At 21.5% G+C, this 27,139-nt stretch overlaps 3 protein-coding genes across 3 annotated transcripts; 2 read left to right on the top strand and 1 right to left on the bottom strand.

Annotated features, from left to right (window-relative positions):
• The first annotated feature begins 363 nt into the window (after positions 1–363).
• Positions 364–5,443, top strand: LOC128965239 (prolactin-releasing peptide receptor-like). The gene is made up of 4 exons (XM_054311889.1): positions 364–386; positions 3,020–3,530; positions 4,192–4,548; positions 4,928–5,443. The coding sequence occupies exons 1-4, from the start codon at positions 364–366 to the stop codon at positions 5,435–5,437; spliced, it is 1,401 nt and encodes a 466-aa protein (XP_054167864.1). The 3' UTR covers positions 5,438–5,443.
• A 1,263-nt stretch (positions 5,444–6,706) lies between these two features.
• Positions 6,707–7,633, top strand: LOC128965142 (keratin-associated protein 19-2-like). The gene is made up of 3 exons (XM_054311797.1): positions 6,707–6,753; positions 7,071–7,190; positions 7,347–7,633. Exons 2-3 carry the CDS (start codon positions 7,121–7,123, stop codon positions 7,592–7,594), a joined length of 318 nt encoding a protein of 105 aa, XP_054167772.1. The 5' UTR covers positions 6,707–6,753; positions 7,071–7,120; the 3' UTR covers positions 7,595–7,633.
• A 3,174-nt stretch (positions 7,634–10,807) lies between these two features.
• On the bottom strand, positions 10,808–13,725 carry LOC128965238 (putative glucosylceramidase 4). The gene is made up of 5 exons (XM_054311888.1): positions 13,665–13,725; positions 13,030–13,526; positions 12,281–12,432; positions 11,573–12,032; positions 10,808–11,200 (listed from the first exon to the last, which is right to left on the bottom strand). Exons 1-5 carry the CDS (start codon positions 13,723–13,725, stop codon positions 10,814–10,816), a joined length of 1,557 nt encoding a protein of 518 aa, XP_054167863.1. The 3' UTR covers positions 10,808–10,813.
• Positions 13,726–27,139: the final 13,414 nt, after the last annotated feature.

The following is a 27,139-nucleotide window of genomic DNA, read 5'->3' as shown; positions in this document are numbered from 1 at the left end:
TAGTAATAATAGTAATAATAGTAATAATAGTAATAATAAATAGTAATAATTTTTGTTTTAACTTTTATTATAATTATTATTTAAAATAAAATTTTTGTATGCATAATATTTACTTATACTGTATATATGAAATAAATTATTATATTCATAACTTCCCTACTTTGCCTGTCTGTAATACATACATAGTATGTGTGAGACATATATATATACCGGTATATATATACTGTATATACAGTATATATAATAAATTATTTAAATAATACACACACACACACATAGAGAGAGAGAGAGAGAGAGAGAGAGAGAGARAAAGAGAGAGAGAGAAAAAGAGAGAGAGAGAGATTACAAAACATTTTGAACACAATGAGTATGTGTGGTGGAGGAGAGTGAGTGAGTGAGTGAGTGAGTGAGTGAGTGATGAGTGAGTGAGTGAGTGAGTGAGTGAGTGAGTGAGTGAGTGAGTGTGTGTGTGTGTGTTTGATAGACTCTCACTAAATAAAAACTACCGGTGCTCCCAATTATGCACCGCATTGCGCTTATTTAATATATATATATATATACTGTATATACTATAGTTTCACTTATTCACTATACATAGTGTATATCATATATATAGTGAATACTGTATATACAGTAAAAGTGAAACAAAAAACAACTATAATAAAAAAAAGTTTATATTTTATTTTGTCTGCAAGTGATGTGTGTTTTATTTATATGGTTTTGGGGGGGAAAGGGATGATACATACTGTACTCTGTATAATGTGATGTGCATTGCTTAGTGATGTGTTTGTGTTTGTGTGTGTTATGGTATGTATGTATGTATGAGTGTGTGTGTATATGTGTGTGTATGTATGTATGAGTGTGTGTGTTGTTTGTGTGTGTGTGTATGTGTGTGTATGTGTGTGTATGTGTGTGTATGTGTGTGTATGTGTGTGTATGTGTGTGTATGTGTGTGTATGTGTGTGTATGTGTGTGTATGTGTGTGTGTGTGTGTGTATGTGTGTGTTAGTGTATGTTAGGGTATGTATGTATGTATAGACACATTAGTTGCCGGCATATGGATGCAGCTAATGATGATAACTCTCTCTCTCTCTCTCTCTCTCTCTCTCTCTCTCTCTCTCTCTCTCTCTCTCTCTCTCTCTATCTCTCTCTCTCTCATAGAGTAGATGTATATATTGTTGACATTTTTATTTTTAAAAAAAATAAAATTTTAATATTTTATACATATAAAAATACTGTATATAAAATTGTATATATTAATTTTACTTACTTAAACTAAACGAGTATTTTTATTTTTAAAAAATTCAACTATTAATTTAAAAAACTAAATGTTTTATTTAAATAATTATTTGTATTTACTGTATATTAGTGTTATATACTGTATATATACTGTATTAATAATAAATGAGTGTCAAAATATAATTTGTAATATTAATAATAAAAACCTATTGTAATAGTAAGGCAATTAAAATAAATAGTTTAATATTATATTATATTATTGACGTATTATATAATATACTGTATATATAATAGTTATAAATATAATAATAATAATAAAATATCTGAAAAACAAAAAATCTATTTTTTATTATTTTATTTTATGTATTTATATATATACCGTATATATATATAATGTTTTTAACAGTAAATTAAGTTATTATTATTATTATTATTATTTTATAAATAAATAATAAACAAAAAAAACATATATAAAGTTATAAAAATCATAAAATTTTTATTGAAATTTTGTGTGTGTGTAATAAACATTAATTTAATAATAAACAATACAATGAATGTGTTATTATATAATACTGTAGTTATTATTATTATATTTTATTAAAAGATTTTTTTTTTTTAAATTTATATATAAATATATACAGTATATGTTTAGGCAATGAAAAACATATTAAAATCGTATCAAAAATCATAAAAGTGTGTAAATATTATAACAATTATAAATAATACTGTATTACTTGAAAATATAAAAAAAAATTATTAATTTAATTTAAAATTTTAATTTTTTTTCAGCAAAATTTATAAGCCGTTAATAATTTTTTATGACTTATGAAAATTTATAATTATAATTATTATTATCACTTAATATAAAAAAGTTATATTATATTCAAAAATAACTTATATTATATTCAAAATAAATTTTTTTTTAGTAATATTATTGGTATACTTATACTAATAGTTTATATAATAATCTAAATTTAATTTTCATAACAATTTTATTTATACTAATGTTAATAAAATAATTATTTTTTATTGATTATTGATTAATAATTAATATTTTAGTTTTTTAAATATGTTTTTTTCCAGTAGTTTTATTTACTATAATTTTATATTATAATTAATTTCTAAAATAATATCTAAAATAATAAATTACCTGTATCATTAAAATTATTTTATTAATTAATATATATATATGTATTTTTTAGTTTATCAAAAAAATAATATTGAGTTTTTCCTACAATGAATTTGCATTATTATTAAAATTTATTAGTAATTGTAATTACAAAACACAAAAAATTAAATAGATATTTATTATATATATATATTTTAGTTATAAAATATTTTATTAGTTTCTATTATATGTGTCTTACTATACTATAGTTGTAAGTAAAGAAAATAATTTTAAAAATGTAATATTTTGTAATAATAATGTAAAAAAAACAATACATTAATATACAAAATATAATAAATATTTTATAATAAATATTATTATTAAAGTTATTAGTTATTAAATCTTCAACAGTATGTACAGTTTACACTATTCAAAAAAAATGATTAATTATTAATTACTAATAATAATTAATAAATATTTATTATTTATTTAATTATTATTTCAAAAAAAGTGAATTTAATTAACTAAATTAAATACTAAAATAATAAATTTTTTTTAAAAATATATATAATTAATAACTCGTTTTATTGTTTTAACAACAACAACAACAACAACAACAAAAATTATGCATGCTAATACTGCTAATATATTATTTCAACATTGGCTAACTAGATTAAATAATAATAATAATAATAATAATATAACTAGCATTGCCAGTAAAACTTATTTTCCATTATTGAACATTACCGATGATGATAATGTTGATGATGATGAGGACAGTTTACGACAATTATTTTATTCAATACTAGCCAATCAATCGATAATTGTCGACAACAATTACCCGGAATTACGTAATCGGAAATACATGAAAAATTTGCTAATTGTACTAGCTTATACACTGATAATTATATTAAGTTTATTGGGTAATCTATTAGTATGTAAACTATTTATCAGATGGCGTGGTTGTGGTGTTGGTTGTGGTGTTGGTTGTGGTGTTGGTGGTGGTGGCACCGGTAGGTTGACTACTACTACAGCTAATCGTACGATCAATGTATTGATTATGAATCTAACCGCTAGCGACCTATTGATGACCGTTTTTACAATGCCTGTAACTGTTATCCGGCTGACAATGGATAACTGGCCATTTGGCCAGGCTATGTGTCTGGCCGTACCGTTTGTACAGGTTAGGATTTAGTATGTGTGTGTATGTGTGTGTATGTGTGTGTTTGTGTGTGTGTGAGTGTGTGTGTGTGTGTGTGTGTATATGTGTGTGTGTATATGTGTGTATGTGTGTGTGTGTGTATGTGTGTGTATGTGTGTGTATATGTGTGTATGTGTGTGTGTATGTGTGTGTATGTATGTGTGTGTATGTGTGTGTGTGTGTATGTGTGTGTGTGTTGTGTGTGTGTGTTTGACTGAGTGTGTGTGTTAATTGTTGATACAATAATAATAATAATAATAATAATAATTATTATTATTATTATTATTTGTTATTAGTTAGTATTGTATTATAGTAGTGTAGTATTAGTATTGCTAATATAATAATAATAATAATAATTAATATATACTAATATATATAATATATATACTAACAATGATAATTAAAAACTAAAATTTATAATAATAAAAAAACATAATAAAATATTATTTATTAATTTAAAAAAAAAATATTATTTATTAATTTTTAAAAAATACTGTATTATTAATTCACAATTTAATAAATGAAAAATAGTTTAACAAATAATTAATATAACAAAAAAAAAGTTATTTTATTTAGAAATAATTTATTCGTAAATATTTTTTAGTAAAATTTAGTTATATTTTAATTAAAAAAAATAAAATAGGTAACAACTGTTTACGTATCGACCATAACAATGGTATTTATAGCAGTGGACAGGTATCAGGCACTGGTCTATCCCTTAAAACAACGACTCAGTACACGGCTATCGAAATCGGTAATAATTGCCATCATTTGGCTAATGGCCGGTGGGTTAGCCATACCTCATGCCCTATGGAATAAAACCGTACAATTGATGGCCGCTTTCGATACGATATACCGGTGCCGTACAGTCTATCCCCAACATAGCGAACAACTTTATCGTCAAGTGATAACTGTTTTTACATTTTTGACACAATATTTTCTGCCATTAATTGTTACATTAGTAATCTATTTGACTATATCGACGAAAATATTTTCAAAAGTTTGTATATATATATATATTTTTTTTAAATAATTATATTGTTATATAAATTTATACTTATATTTACGTTATTTATTTATAATTACGTTATTTAATTATAATTACGTTATTTATTAATAATTACATTATTTATTTACAGTTACGTTATTTATCTATAATTACGTTATTTATTTATAATTAAGATATTTAATTATAATTACGTTATTTATTTATAATTACGTTATTTATCTATAATTACATAAGTTATTTATAATTACGTTATTTATAATCACGTTATTTATTTATAATTACATTATTTATCTATAATTACGTTATTTATTAATTTTTTTGTAATAAATTTTTTTTATTAAATTGTTTTTTTTTATTTTTTAAAAATCAGATAAATATCGGCGAAATGACGGCCAGACAAGTATCGGCCCGTTTGCTAACCAAACGCAAGACAATAACAATGATGTTAACCGTATGTATAGTATTTGCCTTATGTTGGCTACCGTTGAATATCTATCATATTGTCAACGATTTTGTAACATTGGATACATTGGCGACAACAACCACATCATCATCGCTATCGTCGGCACCGTTAGGTATGACAACCTTCCTGTGCTGTCATTGGCTGGCAATGAGCTCTGTCTGCTGGAATCCGTTCATCTATTTCGGACTAAACCCTAACTATAGGCGAGAGTTGCGCCGCGTATTGACACTAACGGGTAGTTTGTGGCAAAAGTTTCGGAAATTTTCCGGCAAATCGACGACATCGTCGACAACGCCACTGACTAACACACAAAACAATTATGAATTGATTAGACAGACGACTAATACAACATTGTTAGGTAGTGTCGGTAGTGGTGGTAGTAGTGGTGGACAACTGTCCCGTCAGAGTAGTCAGTAGAGCTACCGGTGCTCTATATATATCAATATATATATATATATATATATATGTCTATCTATTTTAAGAAAGTTAAAAATCTAATTATTTTTTGTTTTGTTTAATACTTGATTTATTTTTGATTAATAATTATTTTTATTTTATTTTTTATTGTTGTTGTCATATAAAAATTAATTTGATTTTTTTAAAAATAATTATTATTATAATTTTTTTTGCTAACTAATAATTAATTAATTAATGAAATAATAATAATATTTATATATATTCTTTTATCATGTATTTAATTAATTAATTAATTAATTAATTTTTTTAACTATATTATAATAAACATGTTAATTAATTGTTATATATAAAAAATTATCTGACTAATTTTTATTTATTTTGTAAAAGGATATAGCTTAAAAAATTATTTTTAATATTGTATAAATATTTATACAATGATAATGGTATAAATTTTTATTTTTAAACATTTATTTATATATTTTTGATTGACACTATTTTGTTGTTAATACACATAAAAATATAATGAATTATTTACTATTAATGTATTACATGTTTGATAATTAATTATTTTCAGTAACATTTTCAGTAAAGTTTTGTGCAAATATTTAGACAGATTTATGCATCAATAAATTTTATTGATATATATATATATATATTATTGCTTTAAATATACTATTATTATATTTTGCATTTAAATTAAATTTATTATATGTATTATTATTATTATTATTATTATTAGGTTTCAGTATTATAAAATATAATTGTTAAATAAATATGTTTATCAATAGATTTAAGCAATAGTTTTAAAAAAATAATTGACAAAAAAAACATATGAAATCAATATTTATTATTTGTTCAACAATTTATTTATTTATTAATTTTTTTATACACAATTGATTTGTATGCAGTAATTATTATTATTATTGAATATCAAATTTATAATAATAATAAAAAATATTATATTCAAATTATTATTTTTTTAATTTTTTGTATTTATATATAAATATAATTATCTAGAAACCTTGATAATGATTAATTTATAAATATATATAATATTGTAGTAGTTTTTTAAATAATATTATTTATTAAAAAAATAGTAGTTAATGTAAAATATACTTTAATTATTAAAAAAATATGATACTCGAAATTGGTTAATAATATTATTAATTTTTAAAATTTATTATAAAGTTTTAATTTTTTAAAGTGTTTTCATAAAAAAATAGTTATGAATTTATTATTATTATTATTACCAAGATCATTGTCAATATCATCATTGACAATAGTTTCTGTAACATTATTTGTACTATTAATACTAAGTTTGTTTGTTTTTTATATAAATTATATTTAAAAATTAATTAAAATATTAAAAAAAAATAATTAAAATATTAAAAAAAATTAATTAAAATATTTAAAATATTAATTTAAAATATTTAAAATATTAATTTAAAATATTTAAAATATTAATTTAAAATATTTAAAATATTAATTTAAAATATTTAAAATATTAATTTAAAATATTTAAAATATTAATTTAAAATATTTAAAATATTAATTTAAAATATTTAAAAAATTAATTATATAATTATTATTTTTATTAATTTTTTTTCTATCACTAATTATTTTAAACTTAAAGACACTAACAATGTTCAGAGTCAATACGCTAACACGTATGGCCAAAATACAATGTATGGTAGAGGTCGTTACGGTTTGCAAAACTATTACGCACGCTACGGCAATTTAAACACCAATAGAGGTCTATACTACAGTCCGACAACTAATAGTGGCGGCTACTATTATTATTATAGTCCCTATTCATATTATACGCCATATTATAGTTCAATCTATAGATATAATCCCTATCAATTGAATAGTTTATACCGTAACTACTATCCTACTACTAATACTATAGGTATGTACGGTTACGGTAATGGTTACAATAATCCGTACGGTTATGGCAATGGTTACGGTCAAAATGGTTATGGCTATGGTAACGGCGCAGGCGCCGGTAGATACGGTATGGGTCAGTACGGTCAACAACCACAACAACAACAACAAGGTTACGGTAACTATGGTAACATGGGAGGCGGCGCTGGCGGTGGCGCCGGTTCAGGCGGTTATAATAGACAGGGAGGCGCCAGTAGTGGCAGTGACGAGTAGTTTATTTTTTTTTGTTAAAAATAATAATTATTATTAATATATATTTTTTTATTTTAAAAAAAATATGTATATTTTTAAAAAAATATGTATATTTTTAAAAAAATATGTATATTTTTTTTTTGGTTTATGGTGTGCTCTAGTTATTCTAGATATTGGATTTAATTTTTAAATTTAAATCTATATATGATTTTATATTTAATTTGTTATTATTTTTATTTGTTTTTTGTATGATTCCGATACTATATATAATTCAATAATTGTTTTATGGTTTAAAAAATATATATTTATGTTATGTATTATTAGTATTTGTTTTTTTTGTTTATGTGTTTTATTGTAATATTTGTTTCAATTAATTGTTTTATTTGTTTAAATAAGTCAACAATTATTTTTTAAAATACAATAATTATATTATATATATTAATCTTTGAGTAAACTATAATACAATTTTTTTTAAATGCAAATACAAATAATATATATATTTAATAAAAAATAAAAATATTATGATACATGATTAACTATAAAAATAAATTGTTTTAAAAAATATATTTATTAAATTATACTTTTGACATCATCTATACTTAATTTGTTAATAAAAAAATTAATATTAGTTCATATTTATTAATTAGGTTAAAAAGTTTATTTTTAATAATAATTAATATCTATTAAAATAAAAATTAACAGGTAATAACTGTACATGGCGGAAATTAATTAATTAATTTTAAGTAGAATTTATTGCATTTTTCCGGTTTGTATTACAATTAATTAATTAATTATTATTATTTATTTTTAGTTTTATTTATTTATTTCTACAAATTTTTATTGATTTCTTATTAAAAAAAATAATATTTCAAAAAATTGCATAACGATATATATAGATGAAATAAAAATAAACAAATAAATACTAATAATAATAATAATAATAATAAATAATAATCAGTTTATATACTTAATTGAGATAAAAAGCACATTACAAGGTTATACAATATATACTGTATATATATATATATATATAAATAGTTATTATAAATGTATTTATAAATATTATATTATTGTACGTACAATATAAATATACTGTATAAAAATGGGTCATTTAATCATTAAATAAAAAATATTATTGCATACAATGTTTTTGCACTATTTATATACTTATATATATAATATATATATATATAAATAATTTTATCAAGATTATCTATTTATTTATAATTATTATATATTACACTAAAATATATTACACTAAAATATATTACACTTATTAATGAAATAATTTTGATTTTTATTATTATTATTTTGATTTTTTTTATTGTACTTTAATCCTAAACACATTGTGTGCCTAACTTTTTCACTTAGATTTCACTTTCAATTTATTAATAATAAATTGAAATAATAATAATAATAATAACAATTATTTGATGATTAAAATTCACGTGTATGTAAAAAAATCAAAACATTATAGAGATATAATATATATAACACAAATTGCTTAAATTAAATGCAATACTAACTAAACAAAACATAAAAAATAGGGTAATATATCTAAAATATATAATAAAAAATAATGAATTTTTTAGTATATAAGAAAAAGTTTATTAAACTTAATTTATAAAATCATTAATTCATTCAATTATTTATTAATTAATTAATTTTTTAATAATAATATTAATTTTTTTATATTTATAATTAATTATATTTTTTGTAACTAATTTATTATTTAGTAATTTAATTAACATATATATATATATATATATATATATATATAAATTATAAAACTATCAAAACACTATTACATTATATATAACAATGTTGTTCATCACTGAAATCAAAAGTAAATATATATTATATAACTTAAAATTTATTTAAAAAATTTAAAAAATATGTGAAATATATTTATTTTAACTTATATTATGTAATTTTTTTTGTAGACCTTTACAAATCCATGACAACTGTTACAGCATTAACCATTGAAAATGATCTGGCTAATAAATATTCAGCATTATTATCATCATCATCATCATCATCAATTTATCAGCCATTTATTAATCTAAACACAGATGAAAAAGTAAATTACAATAAAGTTTCGGTAACTTTCGGTAGTCGTGACGTCACTGATGATCGGGTAGAGGTCGACACTGTTGTTGTTGCTGCTGAAAATCTAGCCAATCAAACAACTCTACAGTCACTGGATAATAATGGTTAGTATTTTTTTTAATCTAATAGAATATATTTTTAACTTTAATTTTTTAAAAATAAAAAAAATTTTAACTGTTTTTTTTAATTTATTTTTTTTACTAAATAGTTGACTCAGTGGACATCATACGTGAAAGATACATAAGCTGCAATGATAGACATAGACTATTGAAAAAGTTACATGCCCATGGTAAAATCTATGTTAGCCTATACGCTATTAATTTTGCCCATTTATATGTGAAAAATTTGATCTCAACAAAATAAATTATCATGATAGAAAATAATTTATATATATATATATATTTATCTAGCTTAATTTATACAAAAATAATTAGTATTGTATATTCAATTATTTTACATCAATAGTTAAACTAATTATTTGTAAACATTTATAAAATTAATTATATTTTTTAGATATATATTATATTTTACAATGATTTTATTTTTTTTTTAAATATTGTAACAATTTTCTATTTTATTATTTAATAAATTGTTATGATTAAAAAAATTGTTTCTTATTTTTATAAATATATCATAATTAATTGAAAATTATAAATTTGATAAATAATAATAATATTTAGTGTTTATTATTTATGTATTTGTTTTAATTAAATATTAAAAACTATTAACTTGTATAGAAAATAAAATTTATATTAATATAAAATCATTAAAAAAAATAATAAAAAAATTACTAATAATTAAAAAAAATGATTATATTGCATACTAAAATAAAATTAATATTCAATTATTACTAATAATTATTTAATAGTTATTAATTATAATTGAATATTAATTATAATTTGTTAATAAATATGCAACTAATTACTATATATAATTTTAGTAATTTTTAAAAAAATATTATTATTATTATATGATAATAGATTAGAAATAATTTCTATTATAATTATTTAATTGCATATATAAATAATTATTATAACTTAAGATTTGTTGAAACAAAAAAAAATATTATATTATAAAACAAATTTTAACTTAAAACAACAAAAATAAATAATAATAATATGTCCCAAAAAATTAATGCCAATAAACATAACTTTGTATACTATGTTCATCTAATGTAGCGCTCAGGTATCCCAGCCGATGGTCATAGATAGCCAAATCATGCGATTGATTACCATTATTATAGACAACTAGTGTAGTCGACCCGTCCGGTCGCCTGAATGCTACCCAACCAACCGATCCGAGCGGTTTGGTTAACTGGGCATCTATTCTAACCGATTGGGGTTCAATAAATTTACTAAAATGACCTAGTACATAGAAATTAGGATTTTTATAGTATTCCCCATTTGATGCATTGATAAGCACCGGTGCATCCCCGGCCTTATGATCCTTATTCGGGTGTCCATAGGTATCCAGGGCTAGGTTCCACTCGACCCAACCGTTTACGTCCTGATTGAATGTCTAATATTGTGTTAAAAAATAAATGTTTTAAAAAAATAGTTAAAATTATAAAAATAATAAAAAAAATATATAGAAGTAATTAAAATATATGAAAACAATAAAAAAAATTTTAAAGAATACTAGAAATTATAAAAAATAGTAAATATATTATAAAAAAAATAGTAAATATATTTTAAAAATAGTAAATATATTTTTAAAAAATAGTAAATATATAAAAAATAGTAAATAAATATATAAAAATAGTAAAAATTATAGAAAAGTAATAATTTAATGATAATTAAAATTTTTAAAAAATAGTAAAAATAAAATACTATTATACTATTAGTTTTTTATTAGTAATTTATATATATAAATTAAAAATAAAAAACTTACCCTGACAATTTGTTCGGCATAATCGGCACCCTGTTCCCATTTGCCCAATTTTGACGGTTTAGGTTCAGGTTTCTGGTCTAATCGGAAATTTTGACAACACTCGGACATCAGGAACATCATACCTGGATACCGTTCCTTGAGCACCGGTATCTTTTGCCATTTTGAACCCAAATAACAATGATAGGCTATACCTGAAACATACTGGGCTGCTTGCTTATCACTTAAACACGTATCTACATAGTCGACAATTGGATTTCTATCGGAACCGTCATCATAGACTAGTACATGTAGTTTATCTGGTGTATAACCAGATAGGGCTAGTGCTGGACCCAGGTAGTTTTTCAGGAAATCACGTTCAATGCTAGCGTTGAGGAAATTCATTGAACTAAACGACATGGGCTCGTTTTGTATGGTCAAACCCCATAGATTAATACCATAGGATTTGTAGGCATCCAGGAATCTTAATAATATTATAAATTATAAAATTAATTATTATAATATTACCTAGATAAGATTATTTAGATTAATATTAACTAGATAAGATTATTTAGATTAATATTACCTAGATAAAATTATTATAATAATATTACCTAGATAAAATTATTATTATAATATTACATAGATAAAATTATTATAATAATATTACCTAGATAAAATTAATTATAATAATATTACTTAGATTATATTATTATTAGTTAGCTTGCTTACTTGATAAAATAATTTGCCCAGGTACCATAATGTTTAGCCGGGTCTTGGGCAATTTTTTTCTTATCGTTCAACCAGTGCGGTGTATTCCATGGACTGGCAAATAATTTTAGTCTATGGCCGCTCAATGTTTGCGCCAATTTGATAATAGGTATCTAATAATATTTGAAAATGTTAGAAAATTTTTTTAAAAAAAATGTTAGACATCCACATGTAGACTCTGACATATACATATGCATACAAACAAACATGCATAATCATACATACACATACATACACACACACACATATACATACACATACTTAGTTACACATACATAGATACACATACATATACAATACATACATATAATACATAAATACATATACAGTGTATATTATACACTGTTATGTTATTCATGAAAGCTTCAATAAAAACTTGTATATAAGTTTATACACTATTATTATTACTACTACTACTACTATTACTACTACTATACGGGTATATCATCAGCGCACCGGTAGTTTATATATATAATTCTCATATGAGATACAGTATATTATAATAGACTACCAGTGCGATAGATACTAATATATAAGATATATAGCTAAATAATTTTGTAACCAAAAAAATCAATCGTATCCATGTTATACTGTATATATATATATACATATACTATACTATACTATACTATACTACTACTACTACCACCACTACTACTACTACTACTACTACTACTACTACTACTACTACTACTACTACTACTACTAACCTTATCATCAAAATCCTCTTTAGTCAATGCAAACTCCCGGAGCTCATAGTCATCAGCGATATCATCGTAGGTATACTCATGTGTCGAGAAATCACAACCAGCTATAGGTATGCGTCCCATTGAAAATCCAATACCCGTTTCTGGATCAAAATAATCGCTAACCAATCGACTGGCCATCGGTTTCGGTAGACTCTGTATGTTAATAGTGGCCGCATCGGTAAATGCAGCACCTATACCCAAAACAGTTTGATACCGTTTATCCGAGTCTATAGTTATTATTGCGGGACTCTGGCCATGGGGTTTGTCCGTAAAATTCAATAGACTTTTGTCCAAACGTTGACCCGACTGTGAGCTCCGGTAGATTAGGGCAGTGCCGGCAGCTTCGGCTACTGGCCGTACAATAGGCTCAACATTGTCGCAGTAGGTCTGATTGCATACACAGTAGACAGTTGTTTCACCCGGTCGTCCGGCACAGGGATTGCGCGATAGTATCGGTGCTTAGAATATATTGAAGAAAATAAATTAAATTATAATATAATTATTAAATTAAAAAAAATAAATATTTTAATTTATAAACAATTATTGATATTATTGTTAATGTTATAGTAAAATATTTTAATTAATTAATTAATTACATAATAATAATGTTGCTAATACATAAAGTATCAATGTTAATTTAGTTATTATTAAATGCATTATTATTTTTTATTAATTTAATAATAAATACACATTAGTTTTTTTTAAAAAATAATATAAATGTGAAATAAAAACTAAATAAAAATAATATTTTTTTTGTTAAAACTATAATTTGCTTTTTATATATTTATTTATAAGTATTTTATTATTTAGTTACCCGGATGATAATGTTAAATGTACTTGTTAGATAAATTCAATTTAGTTTAGTTTTTAATTATTAATAGATAACTAAAAAAATAATAATATTATTTATTTTATTTTATATCAATTAATAGTTATCAAATAAAATTGTTATTATCAATAAATTAATTATTAATTGTAAAAAATTAGTACAAATGAACCTAAAATTTATGTTTTTTTAATTATAAATAATAAGTACACTAATAATTTTAAACTAATTGATTAAATAAAAAAGTTAATATCTTATATTAACATTAGAATTTAATGTTTTTATTAATTATTTATTATTAATTAAGTAAATTTTATTTTATTTTTTAATTTTTAGTAAATAATTATATCAAATATAACAATAATTATAACTGAATAGTTATAGATTGCAATTAATTCACTAATTTTTTTTATAAAATCATTTATTATTTAGTTTTTATTGACAAAATAAATTATATGTTATTGTTAAAACAAAAATCATTGCTTTTAAAAATTACATTATTTTTTATATATATTTCAAAAAAAAATTACTGTAATTTTTCAAAGTATTGTAAAATTTATGATTTATTTTTCTGAAAAAAATTTCATAATAATAATTATTATTATATAAAAAAATTAACATTTAATTAAATTATTGGTAATAAATACAATTATTTTCCCCTAATTATTATACATATAAATTATTGCAATAAAAATAAATAAAGTGACTTGCTACAATTAAAATTTATGAAAAAATAAAAAATATTTACTATATAAGTACAGTATGTATTTAAAAGTGATTCAATTCAATTAAAACTAAAAACTAATAGCATTTAAATTTATTAATATTTTTTTTTAATTATATTTATAAATTGGTTAATAGTTTTTAACAGCAACAACAAAAATGAGCAAGTTGCAATTTTCTAGCATCTATTTACTAGTTATTATTATTATAGCTATTGTTGGACCAATTGTTGTTTTAATAAGCCCATACCATGCACTGACTGTGGTTGGCCGGACTGTCCTCGTGGCTAACTGTCCTAAATAGCAATATATTGTATATACTAATATCTGTATAAATTTTTTTAATACTATTTTTTTTAATAATTATTTATTATTATTATTATAACTAAATTAAAAAATGTTAATCTAAAATGTTTTAACAAAAAAATTACTGTAATTTAAGATAATTAAAAATTTTTGTTTATTAAATTTAAATATTATAATAAAAAGATTTTTAACATAATAAAGAAAAATAATTCTAGTAATTAATATAAATATATATTTTTTTAATTTTATTAAATTTATTTATACTTTTTACAACAAATAGTTAATAAAAATCAATAACAAATAACAAATTTAGTTATTTATTAAATTATATCTTAAATAATTTTGATTAATAAACAAATATTAATTAAAATGTTAACAATATTTTACTCAATAAAAACTTTAGTTAATTGATTGTTAATAATTTTTTGTATAAATAATTTTTTAAATATTTTTTTTATATTAAATATATACAAATAAAGTTACTTTTAATTAAAATTTTTGTGTAAAATTAAATGATTTATTAGTTATGACTTGAAAAAAATAATAACTAATAACTATAATTAATAATAATAATAAGTAATAATGTTAAACAAAAATATAATTTTTTTTTGAATAATACATAATTAAAATCAATTTATTGGCAGATTTTTATATATAATGATTTTTTTTATTAATGTTTATTTAACATTAATTATTTGCATTATAATTAAAAATTATTACTGTATTAGAGATTAATATGTTTTATTTGATAGAAATATATTATATGTATAATAATATATAATAGGAATATTGATTAGCAAACTATTCCATTGTATGTTAAATATTATTATTTTCTCACAAAACATATAAAAAAAATATTATAAATAAATTAATTAAGATTTAATTGTTATTATTGTCTAATTCAAATCTAAAATAAAATATACTAATTATTAATATATTTATTTTTTTTTGTTAATCACTTACTAATACTATATTAATATCTATAGTAATAAATTTTGTTTACATTAGTTGATAGTATTAATAGATATAAATAAATAAATTTGAAACTATATTTTAATTTAATAATAATTTAATTAAATCAATTAATTAATCAAAAAAAACCAAAAATACTTAAACAGTTAAAATATTTTAATAAATAATTGTATAATTTTAAATAATAATAATATTATTAAATATATCAAAAAAATTATGGCAAATATAATTAGAAATTTTGTCAACTATTTACTAATATTTATAACATTAAGTTTACGTTTAATACATTAACATTATGTATTGTACAATAAGTCAAATAATTATTTAGTTTATTTACTTTAATTATTTTGTTATTAAATTTATTTTTTAAAAAAAAATTAAATCTCTACTAACTATTCAAAACTAATGGCAAATATATTTAGAAATTTTATTTACTATTTACTAATATTTCTAACATTAAGTTTACGTTTAATACAGTATTTGAATGATAATGTATTGACTAAAACCTATACACAATTACATGAAATGATTGAACAATTTAATCGTCAAAATTGGTTATCTGTTTACAATACATACGATGACCTATACTATAGACGGAGACCATTGGATAGTCGTAAACGTATGGTTAGGGTATTGCTAATCAAATTCGTACTATTGTTGAATGCATTCAGATTTATGGTAATCAGTCTAACAGATGATGGCCGGGTGCTGGCGCTGGTAGGCGATTTTATTGGTTACTATGTTCATGATAATTTAAATAGGAAATTTATTGGACTAGTAATTGCAATTGTGATTATGTTTTGGTTATTTTTAGCCAATAATTTGTTAATTAAGGACTACCAGTGCTTGACTACTACTACTACTACCACTACCACCAATACTAGGCTATCCCATAGATTTTGGTCGTATATGTTTTCAATGAAATATCCTCAGCACCGGTATCTAAAATATCCTATCAAGTATACCTATAATAAATATTGGTTATTCATATTGAATCTATGTATACCACTAACAATATTTAATTATTATTATTTTATTATAATCTATATGATGATATCAATTGTTTTAACTAATTTAATACCATGGTCATTTACCAATAATAATAATAATGGCCAACAATCAACTATGCTATTATTATGGCCAACAATTATATTGACCCTAGTATTCATAATAGGTATGCACCAGTTTTTTGCCCTATTATACTACTATATGTTAATATCAATTGTATCGATTGGCTATGTATTGTTGAAAATTTGGGAGGTTAGCCAAAAATTTATTAAACTATTGATAAAATTTCATCATGGTAAAATTTCTAATAATAATAATATTATTACTAATAAGTTAATTGCATACATTGATGAGCACCTGTATGTTAGTAAATTAATACTATATACTAGCTCATATTATTCAACACTATTACTTAGTATATATTATCTATGGTATACATTGATAATATTTTGCATTTATATTGCTAACAATCGTAATCTTGATTTAGTATATAGACTATTTATTTATGAACTGGTTATTTGTCAATCATTATTGGGTCTATTGGTAGCTGGGTTATTTTGTTGGCTAAATCATCCTAGCACATAAACCTAGGAAATTAATTGTATATACAATTAATTAAATTGGATACTAGTTTGTCGATTGTTGACAGATTGAAAATTACAAAATTTATTGAACGTCTATCCGATGATTGTATTGGTTTTTATTGTGGCGATTGGTTTCCCATAACCGGATTCATTGTATTTCAATATCTATTTGTTTTGGCCAATAATTATACATTGTTTCTAACAATGTTAGGCTAAAATAAAGTTTATTAATATCATTATTTATTAATAAAAATCTACTAATAAATTTATAGTTATTTAAATTTATTATTAATATTATTATTTAAAAAAAATAATATTGATATTGTATTTACAAAATAACTTATCAATTATTAAAAAATTATAGTTAAACTAATATTTTTAATAATTAAAAAAAATAACAATCAAAAAAATTTATTACTAAAATATTATCCTCTATTAATTTATTTTCCTAATAATAGCAATTAAATCTTAATTTATTAATTTATTGTATTTTATTTATTATGAATTTTATTTGTTGAAAAAAAAATATTTATCATACAATATAGTAATCATTGATTATCAATATTACTATTAATATAATATTGATTTTAATTTATATGGTATTTGTAAACTAAAACATTAATAACATTATAAAATAAAATTAGTTTATAATGCATTAAAATATTTAGTGTTATATATTTATAAATTAAAAAAAACCATATAAATTACAATCAATATTATATATATATATTTATTTATTTATTATTAATATAACAAATTTTATTATTAAATGTCAAAAATTTCTATTAATATTGTAAAAATAAAAAACATACATGTATTATAACATTATAATTTAATTATTTTTATGTATACTCTTGATATTTTAAATAAAAAAAATCATTTAGTAATCAATATTATTTTGATAGATTATTGTTTAAATTATTATAATTAAATTTATGTTCATAACAAAATAAATATACATTAATTTAGTTATAATTAGATAATAAATATTAAAATATCAGATAAAATGTTTTTAAAAAATTATATTATAATATATTATATTATGAGATAATAAATAAATAAATAAATAATGATTTTTCAATGAAAAATAAATTACTATTATTATTATTATTATTATTATTATTAGCCAAACATTGTTAGAAACAATGTATAATTATTGGCCAAAACAAATAGATATTGAAATACAATAAACCCGGTTATGGGAAACCAATCGCCACAATAAAAACCAATACAATCATCGGATAGACGTTCAATAAATTTTGTAATTTTCAATCTGTCAACAATCGACAAACTAGTATCCAATTTAATTAATTGCCTAAACATTAATTTCCTAGGTTTATGTGCCAGATAATTTAGCCAACAAAATAACCAAGCTGCTAATAGACCCATAAGTAATTGGCAAATAGCCAGTTGATAAATTATTAGTCTATATACTAAATGTAGATTACGATTGTTAGCAATATAAATGCTAAACATTATTAGTGTATACCATAGATAGTAAATACTAAATAATATGGTTGTCATTAACCATTGTTGTTGATATAAATTATCATCATGTTGATTAACTAACCAAGGTACTATAAATTGTAAACAAATTGGGAACAATATATAGTATAGATAATTTAGATAATGTTGGACTACCGATATAGGTATGACTAGATTTAATACGAATAACCAATATTTGTTATTTGCATAACTAAGCCGATGATGATATTTTAGGTACAGGTGCTGCTGATTCAATGGTGGGTATTTCAATGTATACATATATGTCCAAAATCTATGGTTTAGTCGATTATCGATATTATGGTCTTTCATTAGCCAATTGTTTATACAAAATAAACAAAACATAACAATTATGGCCAATACTAGTCCAATTAATTTCCTATTACGATTATCCTGGACATAGTAACCAATAAAATCAGCTACCAGTGCCAGCCATTGGTGATCATCTGTTAGACTGATTATCATAAATCTCAGTGCATTCAACAATAGTATGACTTTAATCAGGACTACCCTAACCATACGTTTACTACTATCCAATGGTTTCCGTCTATAGTATAGGTCATCGTATGTATTGTAAACAGATATCCAATTTTGACGATTAAATTGTTCAATCATTTCATGTAATTGTGTATAGGTTTTAGTCAATACATTATCATTCAAATACTGTATTAAACGTAAACTTAATGTTAGAAATATTAGTAAATAGTTGACAAAATTTCTAATTATATTTTCCATAAATTTTTATTGTTGTTATTTTTTGTATTAATAAAAATTTTGATATATTTTATAATATTATTATTTTTTAAATTATATAATAATTTAGTAAAATATTTTAAGTTTTTAACTTTTTTGGATAAATTACTTGATTTACTTAAATTATTATTAGATTAAAATAATCTAAAATTTATTTATTTATAATAAAAACTTTCAACTAATGTAAACAAAATTCATTACTATAGATATATATATATACAGTATTAGTAAGTGATTAACAAAAAATAAATAAATAAATATATTAATAATTAGTATATTTTATTTTAGTTTTTAATTTCAATAATAGAAATATAAATCTTAATTAAATTATTTATAGAATTATATTTATAATATATATATATTTTTTTGTTTTGTGAGAAAATAATAATATTTAACATACAGTGGAATAATTAATATTTCTTATTAAAATTACAGAATTTCGTGATATTTAAAAAAAAAACTTTTATAAAACTTTTATTGTAGTTATACTAATATATAAATTATTAGCAAAATATTATTTATTATAATAATAATAATTATTATTATTATATTTTATTTATTATTAATTAAGTAAAACCTGTATATACCGGTATATTCAAAATAAACTCATATATTGATTGATATTATAAAAACTAAAAATTTATAGATTTCAATATTAACTATTATAGAAAATAAAAAAAAATTAAGTTTATTGAAAATCTTATAATAATTATAATAAAGTCAAATAATAATTTAGTTAAAATATTAATATATTATTAAATAATTATAATAACTAAAAAACCTAATAATAATAATGTTAAGCAGTTAAAAAATATTGATTGAATTTTAAAATAATAATAATAAATAACAAAAATAAAATTTATTAGTAGATATTTATTTTATAAATAATTTAAAAACTCATATATAATTTTATTAGCCAATCATTGTTAGAAACAATGTATAATTATTGGCCAAAACAAATAGATATTGAAATACAATGAATCCGGTTATGGGAAACCAATCGCCACAATAAAAACCAATACAATCATCGGATAGATGTTCAATAAATTTTAAAAATTTCAATCTATCAACAATCGACAAACTAGTATCCAATTTAATTAATTGTGTATAAATTAATTTTCTAGGTTTATGTGTTAGGATGATTTAGCCAACATAATACCCAACCAGCTAATATACCCACTAATGATTGAATAATAACCATAGCATAAATTATTAGTCTATAAACTAAATCTAGATTACAATTGTTGGCAATATAAATGGAAAAATATTATCAATGTATACCATAGATAGTATATACTAAGTAATAGATTTTTTTTAAAAATAATTATAATTAATAATATTTAGCCAAACACTGTTAAAAACATTGTATAATTGTTGGCCAAAACAAATAGATATTGAAATACAATAAACCCGGTTATGGGAAACCAATCGCCACAATAAAAACCAATACAATCATCGGATAGACGTTCAATAAATTTTTTAATTTTCAATCTGTCAACAATCGACAAACTAGTATCCAATTTAATTAATTGTCTATAAATTAATTTCAATGGTCTATGTGCCAGATGATTTAGCCAACAAAATAACCAAGCTACTACTAGACCAATTAGAAATTGACAAATAGCCAGATCATAAATTAATAGTCTATAAACTAAATTTAGATTACTATTGGATGCAATATAAATGCTAAACATTATTACTGTATACCATAGATAATATATAGAAAGTAATACGGTTGAATAATATGAGCTAGTTACTTTTATTAGTTTGCAAACACACTGGTGCTCATCAATGTATGACATTAGCTTGCTAATCGATGTAATCGATAATCTACCATGATGATGATTAATAAATTTTTGGTTAACCTCCCATATTTTTACTAATAAATAGCCAATCGATACAATCGATAATTGTATATAATAGATAAGTATTGCAAAAAAATGTTGTAAACCTATTATAAATACCAGGGTCCATATAATTGAAGCTATTAACCATTGTTGTTGATATAAATTATCATCATGTTGTTTAAATAACCAAGGTATTATAAATTGTAGGCCAATTGGTAACCATATATAGTATAGATAATTGAAATAATGTATGACTACTAATATAGGTATGACTAGATTTAATACAAATAGCCAATACTTATTGTTTGCATAACTAAGCCGATGATGTGATTTTAGGTACTGGTGCTCCTGATTCAATGGTGGGTATTTCAATGTATACATATATGTCCAAAATCGATGAGTCAGTTGATTATCAAAATTTTTGTCTTTCAATAGCCAATTGTTTATACAAAATAAACAAAATATAGCCATTATAGCCAATACTAGTCCAATTAATTTCCTATTACGATTATCCTGGACATAGAAACCAATAAAATCGCCTACCAGTGCCAGACATTGGTAATTATCTGTTAAACCAATTACCATAAATCTGAATGCATTCAACAATAGTATGGCTTTAATCAGGACTACCCTAACCATACGTTTACTACTATCCAATGGCCGGCGCCTATAGTATAGGTCATCGTATGTATTGTAAACAGATATCCAATTTTGACGATTAAATTGTTCAATCATTTCATGTAATTGTGTATAGGTTTTAGTCAATACATTATCATTCAGATACTGTATAATACGTAAACTTAATGTTAAATACATTAGTATAAAGTAAACAAAATTTCTAATTATGTTTGCCATTAGTTTTTTTTAGTTAATAGAGATTTAATTTTATTTAAATATATATATATATCATAACAAATAATATTTAAAGTAAAATAACTAAATAATTATTTGTCTTTCTTATTAAAAAAAATAAATTATTTACTTGATTTAATTGAAAATTATTATTAGATTTATATAGTTTTATCAAATGTTGTCTAATTAACTAAATAAACTTACAAACTAATGCAACCAAAAAAAATTTTTTACAGTTATTATATTATTACAGATAATATTTTTTTTCAGAAATTGAAATTATATTTTCAATAAATTAATTTTTTTTATATTTTTTTTGTATAATAGATTCATAATAAACCAGTTAAGAATGCTAGAAAGCATTTTCAGAAAAAAAACTTGAATAGCATTGAAAACCATTAGTTTGTATAATTATAGCGGCTATATAATAACATATAAAAATTTAAAAACTGGTCAGATATACATAATATAAATATTGTCATGTATGGTATCAAATGATTTAGTATGACAAAATAAACTTAACTTTAGTCATGTAGAGTATCAAATGACTCGGTATGACAAAATAAACAACTATAGTCATGTGGGGTATCAAATGATTTAGTATAACAAAATAATCATCTATAATTATACTTTTGCCGCTTATACTTATTCTTTTTGTTCCCGTAGATATCAAAATTTTAATGCATATTTTTATCCTTGTTTTTGATGCTTTATTCAAATTTATACTTAAAAAAAATTCTTAAAATTTTTTTTATACTTTTGCCGCCATTTAAAAAAAATTATACTGATATATTATATCATATTTTTGATGCTCTTTACAATTCTAAACGTTAAAATTTTTACCTAATTTTTTTACTTTGGCCGCCATTTTCTTTATGTTCCCGAAGAGATATCAAAATTTTAGTGTTTTTTTATTCTTGTTTTTAATGCTTTATTCAAATCTATACTTAAAAAAATTTTCTTAAAATTTTTCTTACTTTTGCCGCCATTTTGTCTATGTTCCCGAAGAGTTATCAAAATTTTGATGCAACTTTTCAATACATTATTAGTAGTCCTCTAACCGAATCTGAAGTCAGAATTTCAAAATTCGCAAAATGAAATGCTACAGACACACACACACACTAAAAAGGCTCATATAGATTTCAGAAAACAAAACTTTTCAAGTTTTTTTTGAAAATTAAGTTCACATTATAAGTCTATTTTACTTATTCAAAAAAAAAAAAATAAAATAAATAAAATAATCATAATATTAAATAGGAACTAATTAGACTAAAAATATATAAAAAATATAAATTATATTATAATTACAAAATTTCGTGATATTTTTCTTGAATTTCTTAGTATAAGTTTTTATTAAAGCTTTTATTTTAAAAACATATTTTTTTATTAGTATACTCTTGATATTTAGAAATTTATTTAAAAAAAAAATTATTATATACTAATCAATATTCTTTAGATATATTATTGTTTTTTATTATAATTAAATATATATATATAGGTATACCTATAATAGATTCAATATGAATAAGTAATATATTTATTATAGCTATACTTTTAGCTGATATTTTTAAGGTACAGGTGCTGATGATATTTCATTGAAAACACACACACACACACACACACATATATATATATATATATATAGTTTATATATATATATATTTAAATATATTAAATAATTATAATAACTAAAAAAAGTAATAATAATAATATTAAGCAGTTAAAATATTAATTGAATTTATTTATTAAAAAATAATAATAATACATCAATCAAATCAGTTTATTAGTATATTTTAATTTAAAAAATAATTTATATATAATTTGTTAGCCAAACATTGTTAGAAACAATGTATAATTGTTGGCCAAAACAAATAGATATTGAAATACAATGAATCCGGTTATGGGAAACCAATTGCCACAATAAAAACCAATACAATCATCGGATAGACGTTCAATAAATTTTAAAATTTTCAATCTATCAACAATCGACAAACTAGTATCCAATTTAATTAATTGCGCAAACATTAATTTTCTAGGTTTATGTGCTAGATGATTTAGCCACACAATGAATACCCAACCAGCTAATAGACCCACTAATGATTGAATAATAACCATACAATAAATTAATAGTCTATACAGTAAATCTAGATTACAATTGTTGGCAATATAAATGTAAAAATATTATCAATGTATACCATAGATAGACTGACCACCCATACAGGTGACGCCTGTATCATACAGGAATGTATGGTCTGATACAGGTGACAGGAAAGGGGTTAACCTGTATAATGTAATATACAGTTTTAAAATATGTGAAACCAATTAATTAATAAAAGTATAAAATAACTATGAAGTAAAATTTGTTAATAAAAATTGGTAAAATTTTTAATATAAAGTTTAAATATATAAAATAAATTTTTAAAAATTAAATTTTATAAAATAAAGTTGTTCATGTTCAAAATAAAAAAACTAAATTTCATCTTTTTATGTAATTATATTTAAATTTATTTTTAAAAAAAAATTTATATTATAAATATATATATAGTTATTTGAATACAGGTTAACATACAGTAATATAATATTTAATATACAGGAAAATACAGGTGAAATTCATATATTTTATTGTATTATACAGGTTTACTAATAAATAGAGTGGTCAGTCTAACCATAGATAGTATATATTAAGTAATAGTGTTGAATAATATTTGCTAGTATACTGTATTAATTTATCTAACATACAGGTGCTCATCAAATTGATGACATTAACTTATTAATAATAATATAATTATTAATATTATTAGAAATTTTACCATGATGATGATGATGATGATGTAGTTTAATAAATTTTTGGCTACCCTCCCAAATTTTCAACAATATATAGCCAAACGATACAAATGCTATTAACGTATAGTAGTATAGTTGGGCAAAAAATTGTTGCATACCTATCAAAAATACCAGGGTCCATATAATTGTTGGCCATATTAGCATAGTTGATTGTTGGCCATTAGTATTATTAGTAAATGACCATGGTATTAAATTAGTTAAAACAATTGTATCCAACATATATAGATTATAATAAATAAATAATAATTAAATATTGTTAGTGGTATAAATAGATTAGATATGAATAACCAATATTTATTATAGGTATATTTGAGCTGATATTTTAGATACCGGTGCTGAGGATATTTCATTGAAAACATATACGTCCAAAATCTATGGGACAGTCTAGTAGTAGTGTTAGTAGTAGTCAAGCACTGGTAGTCTTTAATTAGCCAACTATTGCTTTAAAACAAACTATATAAAAAAACAATAGCCACTACTAGTCCAATAAATTTTCTATCGCTATTATCCTGGATATAGTAACAAATAAAATTTGATACCAGTGCCAGCCATTGGGGATCATCTGTTAGACTGATTACCATAAATCTGAATGCATTCAACAATATTACAGATTTGATTAGCAATATCCTAACCATACGTTTACGACTATCCAATGGCCGGCGCCTATAGTATAGGTCATCGTATGTATTGTAAACAGATAACCAATTTTGACGATTAAATTGTTCAATCATTTCATGTAATTGTGTATAGGTTTTAGTCAATACATTATCGTTCAGATACTGTATTAAACGTAAACTTAATGTTAGAAACATTAGTATAAAGTAAATAAAATTTCTAATTATATTTGCCATTAGTTTTTCTTAATCGTTATAAGAGTTATAATTTTATTTAAATATTTATTTAATGACAAAATATTTAAATTAAATAAACAACTAAATAATTATTTAACTAATTTATTAAAAATGAAATTAATTACTGGATTTAATTAAAAATTATTATTTAATTTATATAGATTTTTACAACAACAAAAATGTTGTCTATTTAACTTATGAAACTTTAATGATGGGTTTATAATTCTGTATACGATTTTAACATGGGAAAAAAAAACCCAAAAATCCCTAATATGTATACGCAACGTAGTTGCAATTCACAATAGGAATAAAGATGACGCAATAATACATGACGCAATAATAATATATATAGATATATAAGTTTTTGCTTAATTAATATAATTAATAATATAAAATAATTATTATAGTCTATTGCAAATAATACATAAATTACGCAAACAAATAACGTTAAACAACACAAACATGACGCAAATAATACATAAATTACGGTGTCACTTACCCGTGGGGCGCCACGTGACAATGATTTTCTTATATTTTAACGCTTTTATTAAGAATTCTTTCAATTTTATAAGAACTATTATTAATACAAATTAAATAATATAGAGAAATTAAGCCTAATATACCAAATAAAAATACGTCTAAATGTTTTTTATAGTCAAAGTCCCAATTAAACTTCATTTTTACATAAATTAAAAGCTACTTACTATTATTGTTTACCCGAGGGGTGATTTATATAGGCCCTCATGATATTTCAATACTACCAGATAGAAAGTAAAGACCACCATTATGCAGTGGTTGGGAAAGATATTTCGACTTTATGCATCGAACAGAGTAAAGACCACCATTATGCAGTGGTTGGGAAAGATATTCCGACATAGACATCGGACAGAGATTAAAGACCACCATTATGCAGTGGTTGGGAAAGATATTTCGACATTATGCATCGAACAGAGTAAAGACCACCATTATGCAGTGGTTGGGAAAATATTTTGGTAGTATTAAC

Source organism: Oppia nitens, unplaced genomic scaffold (assembly GCF_028296485.1).
Source record: "Oppia nitens isolate AA-2021 unplaced genomic scaffold, nextdenovo-longstitch-racon4-pilon3 scaffold16_pilon_pilon_pilon, whole genome shotgun sequence".
In the NCBI taxonomy this organism is placed as follows: Eukaryota; Metazoa; Arthropoda; class Arachnida; order Sarcoptiformes; family Oppiidae; genus Oppia; species Oppia nitens.
The sequence above is the reverse complement of the archived record's forward strand: the minus strand, read 5'-3'. Positions and strand labels throughout refer to the sequence as shown.

What these genes read in the sequence shown, in the direction of transcription:
- LOC128965239 (XM_054311889.1), top strand. Translation starts at nt 364, where the DNA reads ATGAGTATGTGTGGTGGAGGAGA. An exon ending in AGTATGTGTGGTGGAGGAGA is followed by an intron (nt 387 to 3,019) that starts GTGAGTGAGTGA and finishes TTGGCTAACTAG; the next exon opens with ATTAAATAATAATAATAATA. An exon ending in CGACGAAAATATTTTCAAAA is followed by an intron (nt 4,549 to 4,927) that starts GTTTGTATATAT and finishes TTTAAAAATCAG; the next exon opens with ATAAATATCGGCGAAATGAC.
- LOC128965142 (XM_054311797.1), top strand. Translation starts at nt 7,121, where the DNA reads ATGTATGGTAGAGGTCGTTACGGTTTGCAAAACTATTACGCACGCTAC. An exon ending in CAATTTAAACACCAATAGAG is followed by an intron (nt 7,191 to 7,346) that starts GTCTATACTACA and finishes CTAATACTATAG; the next exon opens with GTATGTACGGTTACGGTAAT.
- LOC128965238 (XM_054311888.1), bottom strand. Translation starts at nt 13,725, where the DNA reads ATGCATTTAATAATAACTAAATTAACATTGATACTTTATGTATTAGCA. An exon ending in TGGGCAAATTATTTTATCAA is followed by an intron (nt 12,033 to 12,280) that starts GTAAGCAAGCTA and finishes AATATTATTAAG; the next exon opens with ATTCCTGGATGCCTACAAAT. An exon ending in ATGCCGAACAAATTGTCAGG is followed by an intron (nt 11,201 to 11,572) that starts GTAAGTTTTTTA and finishes ACACAATATTAG; the next exon opens with ACATTCAATCAGGACGTAAA.